The 23,006-nt window shown below is 34.8% G+C and overlaps 1 protein-coding gene across 1 annotated transcript; it reads left to right on the forward strand.

Moving 5' to 3' along the window:
• Positions 1-11,752: 11,752 nt before the first annotated feature.
• On the forward strand, positions 11,753-18,852 carry rbp2a (retinol binding protein 2a, cellular). Its single transcript, XM_056474212.1, has 4 exons — positions 11,753-11,884; positions 15,345-15,523; positions 17,576-17,677; positions 18,703-18,852. Exons 1-4 carry the CDS (start codon positions 11,812-11,814, stop codon positions 18,754-18,756), a joined length of 408 nt encoding a protein of 135 aa, XP_056330187.1. The 5' UTR covers positions 11,753-11,811; the 3' UTR covers positions 18,757-18,852.
• The last annotated feature ends 4,154 nt before the right edge of the window (positions 18,853-23,006 follow it).

Below are 23,006 nucleotides of genomic sequence, written 5' to 3' on the forward strand. Positions count from 1 at the left end.
TATAGGATCTGGTTTTGATTTTTTAAGATTTCACTTTGTTTATTTTGTCAATTTAATTTTTTTTTAGATCACTAATTCACCTGTACCACATGTTTTTGAACTTGTGGGGGAAACCGGAGCACCCGAAGGAAACCTACACCAACACGGGGAGAACATGCAAACTCCACACAGAAATGCCAACTGACCCAGCTGGGGCTCGAACCAGATACCTTCTTGCTGTGAGGTGATTGTGCTACCAACTGCGCGACAGTGCTGCCCATTCTAATGTTGTGGGTCAAATATTTGTTGGCAGATCAGAGTTGGCTGTTTTTGGTACACCAACAGTATTTCACTTGGATACAAGAAAGTTTAAAGCTCAGAACCCTCTGGTGGGTTTATGGTCGGCAAAGTATGACCAAGTTTATAAGAACACAGTTCATAAACAAAACATGTATTCAGGCACAGGGTCAAAACTCAAAAAACAGAGGAAGCAGTCCAAACGGTAGACAAAGGGGTAATTAAAGAAGCAGCAAAGATCAGGCAGAAAGGTCAAACAAAAAATAAGCAATCCGAAAAGAGAAATCCAAATGGATATTCCAAACACAGAGTCGATGAAGTCAGGTGAAAGTTCATTCATAATACAATACAGACAACAGAACAGAAACGCTTAGTCAGGCAGGTGAACTGCCAATACATGTAATGACCTCTTGCTCAAATTAGTGACCACACACAAAGCAACCATTAGCTGCTTTCACAAAGAAATGTAGAAATATTCTCTGCAAGGATTTGTCCTGTGATAGTTTAATTATGGATTTTTTACACTGACAGTGATATACCAAAATGTGTGTCAGTGTTCACATACATCCTGGTCAAATAGTTGCACAATAAATACAACACATTATAGCATCGGATCTGGCTTTTGTTCATAGACAAAGGAAGGGGTGCCCAAACTCTGTCCTGAAGGGACGGTGTCCTGCAGATTTTAGCTCCAACTTGCCTCAACACACCTGCATGGATGTTTGTAGAAAGCCTAGTAAGAGCTTGATTAGCTTGCCCAGGTGTGTCTGATTGGGGTTGGAACTAAACTTTGCAGGACACCGGCCCTCCAGGACCGAGTTTGGGCACCCCTGGACAAAGGGCTTGATTTTAATGATCTAGGCGCAAAGTCTAAAGCGCATGGCGCAAAAGCATTAAGGGCATGTCCAGGGCTTAAAGTATTCCGGCACCGTTTTTTCCACCGGAGAGTAAAAAAATAATATTACTTTAGAGCCTGCGCATGCGGTTTAATTAGGTTCACTCAAAATAATCAATTAACAGTTAACTCAAAGGGTGCATTTGTAACCGATTAATGGTATCAGTTAAATGATTAAAAACTATAATTTGATATATTTTTAAAGTTTGGCTGCATCACAGCGAACGTGTTTTTTTCGTTGACAGGGGCATCTTTTGAATGGTTTACTAATGGCGGCGAGTGTTTTACGTGCTGCTTATGAGCCCTGGGCGCCTCACGTTTTGCCGTTGCGCGCTGTGTGCTCAAGTGGGAAGCATGTGAAGTCAGTCGCGTCTTTTTCATTCTTCAATCAAATGAAAGCGCCGCAGGGTTTCGGTTGAGGTGACGGCAGGGTTTGTGTCGTCAAGGCGAATAGGCGAAACCTTATTGATGGAGGAGAGACTTGTGGTCGCTGTAATACTTTACAGATATTGAATACCACAATATTATTAAAAATTGCGATTATAACATCGACAGCAACACGACTCACGCACGCTGATTCAGTCGTTTCCTAGTGACATCCAAATGAGCACCACACTTCTTTTTCTTGTCAACATAAAAGGCGGTGCAGTGCGCCTTGCGTTTTTTGGAACGGAAAGGCGTGCTCTTTGTGATCAGCCCCTAAATTTTTTACAAATATTTGTTAACTCTGGAGACAGTAACATGTGCAAACACACGTGTCTACAGATGTATTTTGCCAAAGAAGCAAAATGAAAGAAGGATATTGCTGGTCACAGTTGAGTTGACATAAACCAGCGCTGATGTTGATAGCCTCTGTGCTGCATGGAGCCACGTCATAAACTTAACAAACAGGCTATTGATGATTTAGTGTACAACCAACAAACCAAGCTTTTTTCCCATTTGGAAAATTACATTTATTAATAGTTCTTGTATAATATCAGTTTTTAAAATAGCCTACATAATCTATCAAACAAATGCAAAGATTTTTTGTATAATGATAACTCCGCACCAAACTGAGGCTTTCATGTTATAGCTTATAAAACATGCATGCAGATTAATGCAATATCATATGTAAACAACAAAATTGTATTACAAAAAGTCAACATATGAGCCTTGAGGTTCATTGTCATTTTCTTTCATCACAAGCAGCGCACGAACACATCAACTGCGAGTGAGACAGAGGAAATAAGTCATAATCATAAAACATAATCTTTAATCTAATGACTTTTATTAAAAATATTGACAGAGGTTTTGTAAATTAATAATAACAGTGGAGCATTAATTAAATGCATAATTCCTGTGGAGCGATTGATTTGAGGTAGCCTGATATTTTTATTTGATGGAAGAATAAAACATGATTGGACAAACGGCAGACCCTCAGCCTCCTCCACTGTATCAGCTCTATCTTCTGGTGCTAATGTCTTCAAAAAAAAGAGTTTGCAGGACTCTTTAAGTGATAATGGCCTTGATTTGACTTCTAATCTTCAGTTTAGCAGTTCTTTAGCACTTTGAACACTTGTTATTTAGGCACTTTAAGCAGTTGTTATTGTTTAGGAGAAAACACTTTATTTGACATAGTACTTTTAAATAAATGGTGCAAAGCATAATCATTGAAAAGAGTCTATCTCAGTCTCAGTTTACTAGTTTTTTAAGCACTTTAGGCTCTTGTAACTTTATTTTTGTTATTATCGTCAATATTTAAAGTAAGTCGTCCTTCTGTCCAGTTTCTCTCCAAGATTGCCCCCCCACCCTACCCCCCAAAAAACCATCAGGCTCAGGATTTTTTTCTTTCTTTAAGGTTGTGCTTATTCTCCAAAAATAAGGTTGTGCTTATTCTCTTAATGAGTTATACTTGTGTTTTGAGCATAACGTGCATCACTACTTGTGAAAGTTGTCCATTTATATTTACAAACTTGTAACAGTCAGTTAAGTAGGACTTAAACCATTGTAGAGCCTGTCCTTGGACACCTGTAGAATTTAAGCAATCTATGAGGATATCATGCTCGATAGTGTTGAATGCAGCACTGAGGTCAAGTAAAACTAGTAACGAGATGCAGCCTCTGTCAGCAGCTAAGAGTAAATCACTGGTTATTTTCTGTACTGTGACGAGGCCTGAAGCCCTGCGAGTATGATTGTTATACCATGGTGTAGTTTAGCCTAAAGGGGCTCAGGGGCTTTACCGTGGTAAACAAGGTGGTTACCATGATAATCAAGATGAACAGAAACAATTTTGAGTGCCATTATTGAAATATCATTGGAACATAATGCTGAACACATTACCACTTCTAATCTCCATCTATTTAAATTACAGCATGCTGCATGCAGGTTATTACTCTTTGCTGTGTTCGGATGCTGAGGTGTGTTCGCAAATTATTAACTTTGACAGAAACGGAATGCTGATGCTGCATTTGTATTTGATGCTTCTGCATTTATGTTGCTGGGAAATTTGGGGATAAATGCAGTGAAATCAGCCTAAGTCTGTAGTGGCTCTTTAGCTGGCGAGAAAGCAGAGCAGTTCTTAGGTTGCACTGACATGACAGGAATGTATGCAAAATGTAAAAGTTTTCCTTTGCATTTAAAAAAGTTTCATGTTTAAGGTTGAATTATACTTCTGCGTCGAATGATCGCCATTACCCACAGCGCATGCCTTGCTTGTATAAATGCACGCCAGTTGTGCCTTTATACTTCTGCATTCTGTTTGTGTTGCTCTGCAAGAACACTTCTGTTAACGTTAACTCATTCAGAGGCGGGAACCGGCAGATGTGCAACAACTTTAATCAAAAGGTTAACAAAAAACAAAAGTTTCCTTCCATGGTACTCCATAGTTGTTCTAACGGGTCTCACGGCTCTCGGCCCCACCCACACTCAAAAACGATACCAAGCCGACCAATCACAGAGCTTACGATATACATTGTCGCAATGTGTTTTGAGCCATGGCAAAGTGTATGCAAAGGTTGTACTAGACCATCCGTGTGCACTTGACGCAGAAGTATAAATCAGTTTTTACATGACAATTTTGTCCAAAAGATCCACGTTCACTTATAAAAAGGACCAAAAACTCTATTACAATATCAGGTCAAAATTTGGTGCTGTGACTTTGTATTACAGTACCTGTAGGGAAGTGCCAACGTGTTGTCGACAATTTATGCATTTTCTGTCACAAAATTGCTGTTGTCATGTAAAAAAAAAGCAAAACACATCAAAAGTTTCACATTTTATCTGAAAATGTCACGTAGATGGCCCCTTAGAAGGCTCGCCAGATGTCTTGTCTTGTTTTCTTAATACTAAGAGCACTCTGAGTTTTATTTAATTTTGTAGAAATGTAAAAAGTGGGGTTGCATGGTGGCGCAGTGGGTAACGCTTTCACCTAACAGCAAGAAGGTCACTGGTTTGAGCCTCGGCTGTGTCAGTTGGCATTTCTGTGTGGAATCTGCATGTTCTCCCCGTGTTCGAGTGGGTTTCCTCCAGGTGCTTCGGTTTCCCCCACAAGTCTAAAGACATGCGCTATAGGTGCATTGGGTAAGCTAAATTGTTTGTAGTGTATGTGTATGAATAAGAGTATAAGGGTGTTTCCTAGTGATGGGTTGCAGCTGGAAGGGCATCTGCTGTGTAAAACATATGCTGGATAAGTTGGCAGTTCATTCTGCTGTGGTGACCCCAGATTAATAAAGGGACTGTAAGCCGAAAACAAAATGAATGAAGGAATGTAAAAAGTCCTACTTTAAATGTAACCAATAAGTTCGATTGAGACGGTTGTGTTGGGTGCAGACCAAAAGTATCTGGATGCAGACCTAAATTTGCAAGCTGAGACTGCATATCCAGCCTGATCTCACGAGAAAGCATAAGTATTTTACGTTTTGTCAGTTTAGTGGCTAATTCGTACGATTTCATACGAGTTCAGTCGTACGAAATTGTACGATTTTAAAAAGGAGGCGTGGCACCTAACCCCACCCCTAAACCCAACCGTCATTGGGGGATGAGCAAATCGTACCAAATTGTACGAATTAGATCGTAGGGGTGTAGGGAAGGGTTAGCTGTGCGCATTAAAAGCATTGCATGCAGCTCAGCTTCCAGCTGCACCCTCTCGAAATGTCAGCAAATTATCCACAAATCTTAATGTTTGCAAATAAAATAATATCAATATATTAATAGTACTGAAATACTTACTAAAAATCATTAAAGCATGAAATGATAATCAACATCACAAGAGCAAGATAGCTTTTTTTTTAACAAATACAGGCATAATTGCAAGAAATTAATAATAGGTGACATTTTACACAGATTTAAAATGTGGTTTTGGATATTTTACAGCAAAAAAATAAAACAAAAATGTCAGCATAACTGTTCTGTATTTCTGATCTTAATTAATACATTTTTTTTGATGAAAGCTAAACATAGTTCTTATTATTGTGGTTGCAATCATTGATTAAAAACAAGAGATTTTCAGATGAATTTGAGGAGATCTGGTCAAATTTTAGACTTAAATCTTGGTTTTGTCTTTTCTAAAGCAAGTTTCATATTTGATCATGACCGCTTTATTGACAACCACACCTTTATTGACTGTCCCATGATAAGCTGCATGGTCAAATTTTTAATAAAGCATATACAACAAAAACATCAGATCCCACACTGTACAAAATATCTGTTCATTAACAATTAGTTTCTATATTTTGTGATTCACAAGGGCTTTCTCTTTATTTACGGTTGTGAATTGCATTATACATACCTTGATCTCTGCTCTGTCGACTTTTGATGCTGAAAACTCTAAAAAAAAGTGACTAATATTGACATTGTAGTAGTTTCAAATAATATAATGTATTAAAAAATGCACAATATAGCACTTTAAAGTATTACAAATGCCCATAAATATTACTTTTTTAACTTTTCAAGTTTAAATTTGTTGGAAGGAAGATTAAGATTTAATTCTGAAATTCAAAAGCATAAATAAACAAGAGGAAAAAAAAAATATTCATAAAATACAAAAAAAAACTGTTAATTTACTGATTTGTTTAACAGTTTATTTTTAAAAAATCGTGTAACTTTTCATAATGTCATTACATTACATTAATGTATTACATTGTAGTAAAAATATTATACCTGTTTGTTGTAGAACATGGTGAAATCTATGAAGTGATTGCGTTATGTTGTGATGACTGATATTTAATGATCAAAGATGGCGCTTTACACACCTTTGTGTGCTGCGCTGATAATGAATGTGATTTGTCTCAAGGTCACTGAGATCAAATCCAGTATAAAGACTTTTATCAACTCGGGAACTTATCATCATGTGCCTTATACTTTCACCGGTAGCAATGTGGCACTGACAAATCCACAAATGCAAGTGATACAGTGTTAATTACTGCATGCGTAAAGGGATAGTTCATCCAAAATGAAAATGTACTCTCTATTTACTCACCCTCAAGTGCTTCTAACAATTAAGGAGTTTCTTTTTCTGTTGAACATATTATTTTGAAGAATGTTAGAAACCTGTGACCATGCATAGTAGGAAAAATAAATACCAAGCCAATCCCACATAGCAAAATTTCTTTGGCCCACACAGTCAGCTTTTGCTTGGCCCACATGCTGCAGTGAATTACAGTACATGACTATACCAAGTCTGGCTTTCATAAAAGGGCGAAACATGGACCACATCTGGGCCTAGTCTCAGCCAAGTTAATAACCCATAACTCAACCTAAACTGGGCCAGCTATGGACCATGTTTGGCCATTGTCATTATTTGGTGTGTCACAACTGCAATGAAATTGACAAACCCATGAAGCATTGCGCTTTAGGTATGTTATTATTGGTAAGGGTTTTTAATGGTTAATAATAATATAATTTGTAAAATAATTATTTAATTAATAGATTATTTGTAATGTAGGTTGGTTATTTAGCAACATACAGGAAACAGTAGATTAATAAATCTTGATTGTTTCCTGGATTGAATTGAAGGCATTAGAAGATGGAAACAGAAAGATGGAAATGACTTTGCGCATCAAAATGTTTCTTTACTTTAATGTATTTTAAATGTGGGTCAAGATATTTATGTGGCCCACATATCAATTTTTAACATCTGGGCCAAATACTACATTTGTCATTTGGTCCATGTCTTGCGTGCCGCCTTAAAGACGGTGCCACCTCTGTCAAACATGGGCGATGTTTGGCCCACATGCTGTATGCCAGAGCCGGATGAATGCCTGCTGTGCCAGCTTTATGCCAAATCTGGGCCAGAATTTGTTGTTACCTGGGATGGTTACAGGTTTCCAGATTTCTTCAAAATATTCCTTTTTTGGGATCAGCTGAATAACGAAAGTCATACTGGTTTGTGAGAAGTGAAGGGTGAGTAGGTGATGACAGGATTCTTAGTAATTTTACTAAAATAAACGTAATTTAATGCTAACCAACTGATCTCGTCGATATATTTCAAATGTCAAAACATGTTTTATGTATGTAAAACTCAGGGGGAAAACGAAACAATATGATTTAGAGATTTTGTTAATAGATGCACACAAGTTAGGAGTCAGTGACTTCTTAAAAATAAATTCATGTTTTTAGTCAGTAGGCCTGCATTAAGTTGATTGATAAAATAGTAATGTTTAGATTTTTAAAAAATCCAATATTTATAATGTGCTGTTCTTTTGAATATTTTTGATGAATTTTTGATGAATTTTTATTTCATCGAACACTCAAACAAAATCAGTTTTGCTGCTTAAATTGTTTAAACTAATTTAAAATGAGCCAAATTCTTCAGTTTTTTTGTGTGTGATGACTGAATTGTTTTATGTGCAATCCTTTTAAATTTGTAAAAACGCTGAAGTTAACTTAATCAATTTGTGTTGATACAACATTAAAAAGTTGTGTGGAGCCCAGCATTTTTTACAGCGAAAAATCTGGGAATGAATTACGATGCTTTCCACTTAAAAAGCAGATCAATCGTTTCCACCATTGATAATAATTAGAAATGTTACTGGAGAAACAAATAAGAGTGTCTGAAGGATCATCTGACACTGAAGACTGGACTAAACTGAAATAAATGACGTTATATTTTTATAACGTAGTATGTTTTTTTTTGTGATTGACTTCCAATACATTTGCCTATGGGGAATCAATAAACAGCAGAAAGCAGTCAAGCTACTTGTGCTTATGACTACATAAAAATTTAAATAGTATAAAGGGAAAATACCCGTTTGCAACATCAATCTGCATAACAAGCTGTTTATATCGCTAGAAATTAATGGAAGGGAAGGAGTTCAGAAATTTCAATCATATAAGGTTCCTATGGTTGTGCCCAATTTACTAAAAGAATAAGGACAATAAAATATATTAAAATAGGGAACTGCTGTTTTAAATCAGTAAAACAGTATTGCTGTTTAACTGTATTTTTTATTAAATAAAGCCTTGTAAGCCTTTTAAAAACAATTTATTTGGATATGTTTCCAAAAGTATAAAACCATGTATGAAAATGATTTGATATAGCATTGTTCTGATTGAATATTATACATTTTAAAGGTTTTTTTTGCAGTAACTGTTACTGTATTTGATATTTATAGCATATAATCATCATTCAGTTTAAAATATGATACTTTATGCAGCCTAAAAAACTGTGAATTACTTAAAAAACAAGGTTAACAGAACATCCCTTTTTTTTTGGAATAGGCTAATTTTACAATAGTTCAAGGGGTGAGTTTTAACATTTTTTTAATCCATTAAGCCAATCTCCAGGTTTGGAAGGAAAACTTTTAGTTTAGCTTAGCATAAACCATTGAATCAGATTAGACCATTAGCATCTCACTCAAAACATTCTAGACCACTAAGACAGACAGAAAATGAAATGATGATATTGGTATAACTGCAAATTCCCTTGATTATTCCCTTCAGAGCATAGTTTGTAGACATATCGGCCTAGAAAATATCAACTTTTCATCTTCTGTCTGTCATTGTACATGGTGCAACAACAAAACAGTCAGGCTTTAAATTGGAAAATAATCTAATTTTATTTATTTATTTTTGAGTGAGATGCTAATGGTTTAGTCCGATTCAATGATTTATGCTAAGTTAAGATAAAAGTGCTCCAGGTCTGGAGATCGGCTAAATGGATTCCAAAAATGTTGCAGTTTAACAGTTTACTAAAGTAAATCTATTCATTTTTCCTAATTATACATTTTATATTATAAATAGTTTTTATGTTTAAGTAGTAATATCATTTTTTATTCAACTCAGTTAATCTTTATATCTCTAGCGCTTTTACAATGTAGATTGTGTCGAAGCAGCTTAACACAGAAGTTCTAGTAAATTGAAACGGCTTCCGTCTAGTTTTCAGAGTTGAAGTTCGACTCAGTTTAGTTCAGTGTAATGCAGTGGTGAAAAGAGCACTGAAAAATCATACTCAAGTAAAAGTGCCATTACTAGCCTCAAACTGTAGAGCAAGTAGAGTAAAAGTATCTATTGTGAAAGTGCTCAAGGGTAGTGAGTAATGAGTATTACGCTCTAAAAAGCTGATGCATTTACATGTAATTTGTGGATGTGTGTAAATGTAACATTCTGTAGTGCGTTTAGGTTAGGTTAGATTTAGGTTTTGATGTCAGGTGACTAAAAATCAAGTCTAGCCAACATCTAAGGACAATCTTATTTTGATGTCCAGCAACGTCAAATGATGTTGATATTTGGTTGATTTTAGTTTGTGTTAGAAAGTGGCCAAAATCCAATGTTGACTATATACTGACATCAAATACTGACCTTTATTCATCAGGTGTGGCAACCAAAATCCAACATCTCATAGACATCATATTGGTAATGTCCACACAACTTCAAGCTGAAACATCATCAGATGTTGATATTTGGTTGATTTTAGGTTTGACGTTAGACATTGATGTAGGCCTGACGTTGGGTTCTGACGTCAACCTGATTTTCATTTCCGCACAAAATGCAATGTCCCCATGACGTTGGGGTACAAGGTCAATCTGACCTCATGTTGATGTCTTGTGCCTGCTGGGTGTTTAAGGCCATTTCGGTCTTCATACAGTAAACATCCTTAATTTGTTCATAAGTGACATGCATCTAAACAGTGTCTGGGTCAATGCGTGTAAAGATTTTGGACATCTTCTTGAACACTTTTAATGCTTCCAAACAGTTTGCTGCAATTATAAATCACCCATGTCTTGAGGTAGTTCATCATGATGCGATTTACCTTCTATGTGCGATTTGATTGGACAGGAATCACAGGACTGATTTTTATAATCTCCATAGACAAGAAAATATAAAGTAGAGACTGCAGGTTAAAGGAAAGTAGTGGAGTAAAAGTACCAATACTGCAGTAAAAATGTACTCAAAGGAAAGTAAAAGTACGCATTTTTTAAAACTACTTAGTAAATTACAATTCCTGAGAAAAAATACTCAGTTACAGTCAATCGAGTATTTGTAATTTGTTACTTTACATCACTGGGGAAATGTAAATGTCACTGCTGAAAGTCCAAACACTGAAGAGCAAATCCATCTTAGATGTCCCGCATTTATCTTAGTAATATTAACATTCGAACACACATTTACAAAACATTCATTCATTCATTCATTCATTTTCTTTTCGGTCGCCACAGAGGAATAAACCACCAACTTATCCAGCACATGTTTTTATGCAGCGGATGCCCTTCAAGCTGCAACCCATCTCTGGGAAACATCCATACACACTCACTCACACTCATACACTAGGGACAATTTAGCCTACCCAATTCACCTGTACCGCAAGTCTTTGGACTGTGGGAGAAACCGGAGCACCCGGAGGAAACCCACGCGAAGGCAGGGAGAACATGCAAACTCCACACAGAAACGGCAACTGGTCCAGCCGAGGCTCGAACCAGCGACCTTCTTGCTGTGAGGCGACAGCACTACCTACTGCGCTACTGCCTCACCCTTTACAAAACATTTCATTCTTTATTTTAACATTGGAAATGCAATTTATTTTAAAATTAAATAAAATAAAAATCTTCACAAGTTCATACACTCTCAGAAATAATACGAGAGCTGTCACTTGGGCAGTACCATAACAAAAGATACACTTTTGTACTTTATAGGTACTAACATGTACACTTAAGGGACTAATTTGTACTTTTAAGGTACCAGTATAGACCATTTCAGGTATAAAGCATTTCAGGTGTACCATTTAAACCCAGTGACGGATCTATCACTTTTATTTTTGATACCGCACAGTTTGCTTGGCGAAGATTCCAAACAGTATAGTTTAAATCAAAATCCTCAACAACATGCGCTCAATAAATATAGAGGAATTAAAAAAAAAAACAGCTGATTTAAAAAGTTAAGAGGAAGTGTGTGATGTGAAAATGCGGGACGCCGCTGTCACAAGCCTGAAAAACTTCATGACAACTGCAATATCTGTAGACTTTCCCTGAGAGCATATTAAAAAAAAGCTGACACAAGTACATCCCCTTTCTAAAGCCCACCCCTTCATTTAATGGAGATAAAGGGTCTTATCAAAAGAACTCTGTCCCTACGGGTCATTTGATCTCACACACACACAGCTATAAAAGGCCACGGTTCACCTCATCCTACTCTTCTGAAATATACAAACCAGCACATCCAGCTTCACAATGCCAGTCGATTACAATGGCACATGGGAGATGGTCAGCAATGACAACTTTGAAGATGTCATGAAGGCTTTGGGTGAGTTGTTTCTTCACTCAGACATTTGCTGTTTGTTCAAACTACTTATTTAAAATGGGGGGGCAACTTAATTGTTTTATGTTCAATCCACTTAAATTTGTACAAACTAATAAGTCAACTTAATTAATTTGAGTTGCCCCTACACAAATCAATTGTGTTGAATCCAGCATTTGTCACAGTGCTTGTATAAAGTTATGGAGAGGATTAGATGGACTGGATCACCAAAGACGCAGATCCGGCTCTTATACAGTAGGTTCATATAGGTTATGTAGGTCTTAGTGGATCGAGCTTGCTGTAATCCAGCTTAAAAGAAAGCGCAGTTGTTGCAGAATCTGCAAGTTTAAGAAGAGGATCTAGCGCAAAGTACACTGTTAAAAACATTCTGGCAGCTCACTTTTTTATTAATCAAACTACATTAGTCATCTCAACTTACTGTATATCAATGTAAAGTTAAACTTTAGAACTTAAAAACATTAGTCGATACCTGATTAACTTAATAAAATAAGTTAAAGTAACATAAAAGCATTTCGTTGACATGACTTTTTATGATATTATTTTTAAGAGTCTAATCGAGACATTTCATGCGTATTGCAAGTGCAGGGTATTGTAAGTTATTGTATAATGATGGTTTGTTCTGTAGGCAGTCAAAAAAATATATAGCTTAAAGGGGCTAATAATTTTAAACGTAAAATGTTTTTAAAAAATTAAAAACTGCTTTTATTCTAGCCGAAATAAAACAAATAAGACTTTCTCCAGAAGAAAACATATTATCAGACATACTGTGACATAAAAACATTTGTTGTCATGACTTTTTATGATATTATTTTTAACAGTCTAATCGAGACATTTCATGCGTATTTCAAGTGCAGGGTTTGCATAATATCCAAGCTTACGTGAGCAATATTTATTTTGCAAAAGAGTTTCATCTTTTTAATATTGTTATTTTTGTTAATATTTAATATTATTATAATTGTTAATATGTATTATTATTATTATTATTCTTATTATTATTATTAAAGTGTTAAAATATGGGTGAAATGGTAATACAGTTACTCATGCAAAATCAAACATGCTCCTTCTAACCTGTACTTAATAAAATACATTCAACAATTCAATGCATTTTTACATATACAGTTGAAGTCTGAATTATTAGCCCCCCTGTTTATTTTTTGGAGAGATGTTTTTCAACACATTTCTATACATAATAGTTTTAATAACTCATTTCTAATAACTGATTTATTTTTTCCTTGCCATGATGACAGTACATGATAGTACTAGATATTATTTAAGACACTTCTATACAGCTTAAAGTGACATTTAAAGGCTTAACTAGGTTAATTAACTAGGCAGGTTAGGGTAATTAGGCAAGTTATTGTATAATGATGGTTTGTTCTGTAGACTATCGAAACAAAATATAGCTTAAAGGGGCTAATAATTTTGACCTTAAAATGTTTTTGTTTTTTTTATTTAAAACTGCTTTTATTCTAGCTGAAATAAAAGAAATAAGACTTTCTCCAGAAGAAAAAATATTATCAGACATACTGTGAACATTTCCTTGCTCTATTAAACATCCTTTGTGAAATATTTGAAAAAGAAAAAAACTTCAAATAGGGGCTAATAATTCTGACTTCAACTCTGCATAATGGTTGAAAACACACTGACAAATGAGTAAAGACTATAGTGATGAAGTATAATGACAAGAAAAAAAAATATATATAAATAAATTATGGTATAATAACATAATATATTAAAACAAGTTATTTAAACTTTTTATTTAATTTATTTTTATTTCAGCAAGTTCCCATAACATGTTTTCTATTTTCGTTTTAGTACAACTGTACTACAATAGGTGGTTCATTCTGCTGTGGCGACCCCTGATTAATAAAGGGACTATGCCAAAAAGAAAATAGTTTTATGCAGATTACGTCAAAGTCAACAAAAAAATCCAAAAGCCATAACAATATTTCAATTTTTGTGACTTATTCAGCATAACTGGTGGTTAAAATGCTAGATCAGTTTAATTTAAAGAGATAATTTGCCTTAAAATGTACATTTACTTACTAATCACTCTATTCTTTCTTCTGTTGAACACATAAGAAGATATTTTGAAGAAAGATGAAAACCCTTTAACTTCCATAGAGGAGAAAAAATAAAAGTCAATGGTAACAGGTTTCCAACATTTTTCAAAATATCTTCTTATGTGTTCAACAAACTCATTAAGATTTGAAACAAGTAAAAGGTGAGCTCTGCAAATGATGACAGAATTATTTTATTTAGATGTGAATTATCCCTTTAATACCGTAATGAGAGTGTCATTGTTGAAAGACAATCCACTCAAGAGCAGCTTACATAAAGTTTATTTATTAAAAATCATAATCTTAACTCAATGATAAAATAACTGGCGTTTGTTCCATGGTCCAAGTTCACCCCGGGTCACAGTATCTTATCATTTTTCTTTGATAAAGTTGACAGATGAGCGAACTTGAACACTTCAACCACCTTTGACCCAGTGTGCAAAAGTGTCTGAGATCTATTCTGTCAATCTGTTGCGTAATCCGATGAAATATGACCCTATTTCCACAGCGTCCCCAAAGTCCAAAGCTCCTTTTCACTACATTTACATATTAATACAGAGGATTGTTTGCTCAATCTTCCCTCAAATGAATTTGTCATCGTTCACCTGCCAACAAATCTATTTGAATTTCTTCTGACAAACTAAAGAAGATATTTTAAGAAATGTTGGAAATCTGTACTTCAGTAGTTTATATTTCCTCATTATGGAAGTCAATGGTTACAGGTTCCTAACATTCTTCTAAATATCTTATTTTGTGTTCAACAGAAAAAAGAATGAAACTTATAATGTTTTGGAACCACTTAAGTGTTGTTTATTTTTTGGGGGGGGTCAACTATGCCTTTAATATATTACACTGTTAGACCTTTTACAGTTTTTTTATACAATTTTACAATTATTTACTGCAAAACGCCCTGTGAAATGCCACATACATTGTTTACAGTTCACTGCTGTAATATGCACTAGACTGTGGGCCATTTTAAAACTTTTACAGTAATTTACTGCATGATAGGAGTTTGCCGTTTTCTACTGTAATCAAGTACTGCTACTGTAGTTGGTGACAAAAATGAAACGTTTATTAAACAAAAGTTGTCTCTTGATTGGAATTAAGGTTTTGTACTTCTGGTGTAAAGTAAATAAATTACAGTAAGAATACTGTAAAAACTGTCATACTGTAAAACTAAAATGCAGTAAAGGGCATCCATTGAAAGAAGTTGTGGTATGGTTATTTTATGTTAAAATGAAATTGCGATAGGGCTCTGCTACTGTAAAACACATTTACAGGTAAGTTACTGTAAAGGGACTGTTGCAGTAACTTGCCGGCAACAGTGCTGCTAGTAAGTTACCACAAAAATACAATAAAATGTATAACAATTTACTTTATTCCAGATATCGACTTCGCCACCCGTAAGATCGCAGTGCATCTCAAACAGACGAAGGTCATTGTGCAGAACGGGGACAAATTTGAGACCAAAACTCTCAGCACCTTCAGGAACTATGAGGTCAATTTCGTCATCGGAGAGGAGTTTGACGAGCAGACAAAAGGCCTGGACAACAGAACTGTTAAGGTAGATGTCAAAAAGTAAAAGAAAGAAGAGGAAAATAATAATAGCACTAATTAACCATGTATATTTAACATGAATAAAGTAATTGTCCTTCAATATTTTTTTACTATTATGATTATTTACTTTTTAAAGGGATAGTTCACCCAAAAATGAACATGTATTTATTATTTACTCTCCCTCATGGTTCCAAACCTTCATTTCAATATTCAACACAATTTGACATACCAGTTTATTGTTGTCCTTCCGTCTCATTTATTTCTTGTTGAACTGTAAATCAATGGCAGGGTTGCCATGTGTAACGAAAACCTTCCCAAAACACTTGTACAAACTCCTAAAAGTAGTCCAATTTTATTCTGAGGCAAAAAGGTGGTGTCTCTTTGAAATAAATAATTCTGGGGAGGCTTTTTGTTTTTGAATTGCTCCTCTATAGACTTCTATAGGAAAGACACAGACTTGACAAAACTGCTGAAGCCCTGGGACTTTTTTGCCACTTTGTAGACAAATTAGTGCAAAAAATTAAAATAAATAATAAAAAAATAAATAAATAAATAAATAAACAAGTAAAAATTGAAAGCCAATGTGTCTCGCATTTCCTGAAAAGTGAAGCCTACACATGTTTATCGCCCCCTGGTGGCTGGCTGCAGTATATGTGTAAGTATAAGAGTAAGTCTAAACACCAATTGAGCAATTGAGTAAATTAAGGTTAAAACATCACTGGGACACGATCACATTGACTGGACATTTAAGTTTCACCTCCTACACTGTAAAAAATCCAACTTACAAATTGTTAACTCGGTTTAAAATTGTAAGATAGGTGGACTTATTTTTGAGCTCAGAGTTGAATTTACTCATAAAAATTATCTAACTGCATGTTTGGAGCTGTTTGTTCAATGAAAGTTAACAATTCAGTTGAGGAGACTTTAAATTTTGATTTCTTCATTTGAGCGTTTACAACTGTTAAAAATAAAAAGTTGAGTTAACTTAAAATTTTAAAGCAATCGGCTGCAAAGAAATTGGGAGTTTATTGAGCTTCAGTGGTTGAAGTTGTGCCAAATTATTGTGTAAATTATACTTGACTTAAACCAGCCTTTTCAGTCAACTTAAAAAAATAATTTGACACAACTTCAACCACTGAAGCTTAATAAACCCAACATTTCTTTGCAGCCGGTTGCTTTACAATTTTAAGTTAACTCAACTTTTTATTTTTAACAGTGTATAGTGTAAAGAAGCTTTACAGCTTTTTTCACAGTCTATGGTACAAACCACATTTTTTAAAAACCAGGAAGCATGTATATCATTCTGGTGACAATATGGTTTCATTATCTAAGCTATGTACACTATAAGTACACGTTAAGTACTTGTAATGTTAGAAAATTAAATACATGTACAGTCATTAACAATACATTAGGTAACATGTTCATTAATTCATTTTCAGCTTATAGTCCCTTTATTAATCAGGGGTCGCCACAGCAGAATGAACAGCCAACTTATCTAGCATGTTTTACGCAGCGGATGCCCTTTCAGCCACAACTCAACACTGTGAAACACCCACACACTCTTGCATTCACACACATACATTAAGGCCAATTTAGCTTACCCAATTCACCTATACCACATGTCTTTGGACTGTGGAGGAAACCGGAGCACCCAGAGGAAACCCACGCGAACACGTGGTGAACATGCAAACTCACACAGAACTGCAAACTGACCCAGCCGGGCTCGAACCAGCAACCTTCTTGCTGTGAGGCGATCGTGCTAACCACTGCGCCACCATAACACCCTACGTAACATGTACTTAGCTTAATTTACACAAGTTAACTACATGGGTTAAGGTTAGTTTGGGGTAGATTTATGGATAGTACCTGGTTATTACCCAGGTTTTGTTATTACTATGAACAGTATACATATGAAACAGGACTGTAAAATAAAGTGTTACTGACAAAAATTTCACATACAAGTAAAAACCTATTTATATTTTGGGCTTAAGACAATACTTGCCTTGCACATTGAGAAAAAAATATATAATATTTTGTTTGTTTGTTTGTTTGTTTTCAGACCCTGGTGAAGTGGGATGGTGATAAACTGGTGTGTGTGCAGAAAGGAGAAAAGGAGAATCGTGGCTGGAAGCAGTGGATTGAAGGAGACTTGCTTCACTTGGTAAAGAATTCATAAAAAGAATGCATATATAAAGACAACATAGAGGATTAAGGGAACACTCTAGTTTTTTTGGTATGTAGGGTCATTTTACAAGTCACCTGGAGTATAACAGGTGAGTTTTACCATTTTCTGAATCCATACAGCCAATCTCTGGGTCTGACGGGAGCATTTTTAGCTTAGCTTAGCATAGATCATTGCATTGGACTAGGGGTGTCAAACTCAGTTCCTGCAGAGCCGCAGCCCTGCGTAGTTTAGTTCCAACCCAACTCCAACATACTTACATGGGTGTCTAAAACAAGCCTGAAGAACTCAATTAGTTTGATCAGGTGTGTGCCCATTTGTCAGGTGTGTCCATCACCTCAGGATTAGCATCTTGCTAAAAAATTTCAAAGATATTCCTATTCAAAGCTTGACTCTTCTGTAGTTAGACCGTGAACTAAAACCAACGGGATATAAAAAAGTTGCCATTATCTAGGCCAAAATGGCTAGGAACGACACTATCATTCAGATGAAATAATCAAGGAACTTTGTTGCCGTACCATGGCTGCAGCAGGAGTGTATTTTCAGAAGCTGTGTAATATCATTGTGCCTACTACAGCCAGTTTACAGCACCAAAGTTGCTTGATTATTATGCCAGAATTAAGTTCCTATAGCAATATCAGCCTACATGGTAAAAACTTTTTAAAAATTATTTTCCATTGGTCTCATGATGTAACTACAGAACAGTAATGTTTTAAATAGTAAAATTATCAAAACACTTTGGTCATATTTTAGCGAGATGCTAATGGTCTAATCTGGTTCAATAATGTATGCTAAGCTAAGCAAAAGTGCTCCCGCCAGACCTGGAGATTGGCTGAATAGATTCAATGCGGATTCACTTGTAAAATGAGTCCATTTACATAAAATAAAATAAAAACATTGGAGTGTTCCTTTAAAGTTCTAATGTCCCACTTTTAAAGTGTGCTTTGATTAATGCTTCCATATGTGTTTATAATTATTCTATTAATCCCCGTCTCCCTTTTTAGGAGATTCATTGCCAAGACAAAGTCTGCCATCAAGTCTTCAAGAAGAAAAACTAATGCTCTCAAAAAAACTGCTGGTTTTTCACTCCTGGGTTTGATGTTGTGCTGTGTGTATTTATTAAAGCAATTTTAATAAACAGCCAAAAATTTTCATTTGGTGGTCAGCATGAGAATTTCAATGCAGCAAATAAAAGTGCTCAATCTAGTGCTTTCTGATAATCAGACCTCTAATAATAATTGATTACAATTTCAAAAGATACAATGTTAAATGATAGGTGTGTTTTATTGAGATTATATCAAAGTTCATATGAACCTTATTATTTGATAGCTTGCAGGAGTAAGTGTGTGTGGGTGCACTGTTTCAGGAGCAGCCTTTGATCTGTCATACTATATGAAGGTAAATTCGGCTGTAAGGAAAATTATAATATTTGTATTGGATGTTTATTCCTTCATTTTTTAGTCCCTTATTTGGCTTAGTCCCTTATTTATCAGGGGTCACGACAGCAGAATGAGCCACCAACTATTCCAGCATATGTTTTACGCAGTGGATGCCCTTCCAGCCACAACCAAGTACTGGGAAACACCCATACACACTCACATACACACATGCACTCATTCACTACAGCAAATGCCCACATAAACACGAGGGGGAACATGCAAATTTTACACAGAAATGCCAAGACTTTAAAGAATAAAAAAGCTGATAATCAATTGTTAGAGTTCTGCAAAAAATACTTTTTTATAAGACTAAACTGGTAAACAAGCTAGCATTTTAGAACTTCAAGTTTAAAATGAGATATGTGGTTATTCTGCAAGCTAAACCACATCAGCACTTCCACCATGCTATTTTTACACATATAGAAACTTGTGACTTGAGAAAATGTTACCAGAAAATGAAACGTTATGTGTATTACTTTATTGAAAACAGGCAGACCAAATCAAATTATAAGTTTTATTATTATTGAAATATTACTGCTACTAAAAGTAATTATAACAACAATAATAATAATGAAAACAATTATTATTATTGCAAGTGGCTAAATGGCTTTTACAGCCTTGTTCAGTTTATGCTTGTGAACTATTAAACTATTCCTCCCCAAATTTTGTATTTATTTTTGATTTTTATAAAGACTTAAAGAGCTGTCAGAAGATTAGATGACATGTTGATTCCATGTAATATTAATAGAATGTTTATTCATGAGGATATTTGCCATTCAAAAACTTAAAGTATGACTACAAAACCCATGAAAATAATGGAACCAAATATATTTTAAAATATACAAATATCATTCCGCTGTGGCGACCCCTGATTAATAAAAGGACTAAGCTGAAAAGAAAATGAATGAACGAATATAACTATTTAATGTAATTTATTAGTTCATTCATTTTGTTTTCAGCTTAGTCCCTATATTAATTTAGGGTCTCCACAGTGGAATGAACCGCCAACTTATCCAGCATATGTTTTACGCAGCAGATGCCCTTCCGGCCACAACCCATCACTGGGAAACATCCATACTCACTCATTCACAAATACACTATGGTCAATTTTAGCCTACCCAATTCACCTGTACCACGTCTTTGGACTTGTGGGGGAAACAGGAGCACCCGGAGGAAACCCACGTGATTTCAAGGAGAACATGCAAACTCCACACAGAAAGGCCAACTGACCCAGTCGAGGCTCGAACCAGCAACCTTCTTGCTGTGAGGTGAACATGCCACCCACTGCATCACCACGTCGCCTATTTAATGTAATTAATAGTTATAATTAATAATTAATATTTTGATTTATTGTAATATATTCAGCTTAGTTTTCTGCAACATTCAGTATACAATAATTACAATACTTTATTGTTTTACAATCCTTTTTTGTTTTATTTTTATTTTAATATATTGAATTCTATATATATATATATATATATATATATATATATATATATATATATATATATATATATATATATATATATATATATATATATATATATATTTAATTATATATTTTTTGCTTCTGGAAATGGATCTTCATTGTCCCTATTTAGGCTAATAATTGAACATTTTGGCTTGGGTGCCAAATTAGAAAAACAAATTCATAGTTTGCAATAGCAAAGCTTTAAAAATATAAACAATGTATTACAGAAAATATTTGTAAAAATATTTTAAAAACATTAGTGTTGCCAAATTTTCATTTTTTTCCAGTGCATTATTACATTCACTCATGAGGCATAATAATGTCTCTGTTTGTGTCACCTATACAAAATGTTCATTATATCAGTATCTCTATATTAATTTGGCTAAATTCAATCAAATAGTATTGGTATATGCTAAATATTACACTCATTAATATAAATAACAAAACATAAATAAACACAAAATTGTTAGTAGCAAGATTTTCTAAATTAACCATCTGAGTTTATGCAGGCCTATTTTATTCCATTATGTCTGTTTTGCCTGAAGATATGTTCATGTTTTTAAGACATTTAAAGTATTATGACTGGTATTTAATCTTCTAAAGATGGTCTACTGTTAGCGATAAAGCTGTTAGCGATAGGCCTAGCTGTTAGCAACCTTTGATACCACAAGATTCTAGCCTTGATTTATTTCTTGATATATTATAATATGATGATATACAATTTAAATATGGATTTCAATAATAATTTTCAACAAAAAACCTATAGAAATTAGGTTCCAGGTTCCAGCCTCTGTCCCAGAATGCTTTGCGCTTAGACAACACGTTCCAATGTTATATTTACACACAGACTTTTAATTTCAGTCAGCCAGCCCTAAGGCCTCCCGGTTAATTGTCATCCAGTAAAAAATCGCCACATTTAAGATCTGTTTTCTTTTCCGAAACAGTGATCTGCACTGCCTGGCTGAGATATGAGATAAAGTGAGTATCAGACCATACAAGAAGCACTGCATTAAATTGTATTAAATATGGAAATTAATTTTACCCCAGTAGCCTATTTTCAATGGATTTTTTGCACTTGCCTGCGGCTAGTGACGGCGCCTGCGGCTAATGACGCCGCCTGCGTTTAAACAGTCTTTCATCTCTTTTTATGCTTTAACAACCAAATGGATGCTTAAGTCTATTTAACTGATTCTGAATTACATTACAACATCGATGCTGTAAAAGGAACCTTATGAAATTGAAAATAGTCACATAAAGCTCTCACCGGAAGTTCATCATTGGGTGAAAAACACCAGCTGTGCATAGCCTATAGCCCATTCTCTATTAATTATGTTTCAAGACACGGAAGCCTGAATTCCATTAATCTTCATGTCATTAATCATATATAGGCCTACACTGATTTTGCAATATGCTATAAGCGCACACACTACAAATAAAAAAGAAAATCGTATAATGTTTTCTTGTGGCGGCTCATTGATATTTTAAGGAATAGCCTATACGTTTTCAGCTTCTCTGACACAGAAAATAAAGACATATTAATACTTTTTATTTGGAGTGTAAGATTATTTTTCAAAAGTGTTTATTATAAAACCGTCAACTTCCCTGCTGAACAAAACAGCTTAAACCAGCCTAGGCTAGTTCTAGCTGGTTGACCATCATGGTTTTAGAGGGGGTTTGGCCATTTCCAGCCTGGTCTTAGCTGTTCATGCTCAGAAATGACCAGCTAAAAGCAGCTTGACCAGACTGGTTTAAGCTGGACATAGCTGGTTTTAGCCTGGCTAGGCTGGTCAAGCTGGTTTTAGCTGGTCATCTCCCAGCCTGACCAAGTCCCTCTCTCTAAATTGATTTAGACTAATATAAATAAATGTAAAATAACTATACAATTATTTTACTTTATTATTTTATTATTTAATATTATTTTATAAGCAAGTGACCATACAGAGTATACCAATAAAAATATGCTGCTTCTATATATAATTTTTTGTACATTCATATATATATATATATATATATATATATATATATATATATATATATATATATATATATATATATATATATATATATATATATATATATATATATATATATATATATATATATATCGTACCTTATATGTAGATGTGGGAATTTTCATGATCTTGAAAACACAACTTATTTTATGTCCGTACAAAATGAAGTCGTGTACAGATATGCCTCTTTGGGCTTCCGTATCACTTCGAAGAGAACGCTGTTTAGAATGAAGACTGCAGTGGCCAATCGTAGACCTCACCGTAGATTTGTGCTGTTTTCATTGGACTTCAGTAGTGATGGACAGCTCTTTTCGCCAGTGACATTCGCGGTTCTTGCCTGAAGGGCGTTAACCACGTCTGTCCCATTTTCTGTAGTTTTCGTCCAT

Source organism: Danio aesculapii, chromosome 15, assembly GCF_903798145.1.
Source record: "Danio aesculapii chromosome 15, fDanAes4.1, whole genome shotgun sequence".
Lineage (NCBI taxonomy): Eukaryota > Metazoa > Chordata > Actinopteri > Cypriniformes > Danionidae > Danio > Danio aesculapii.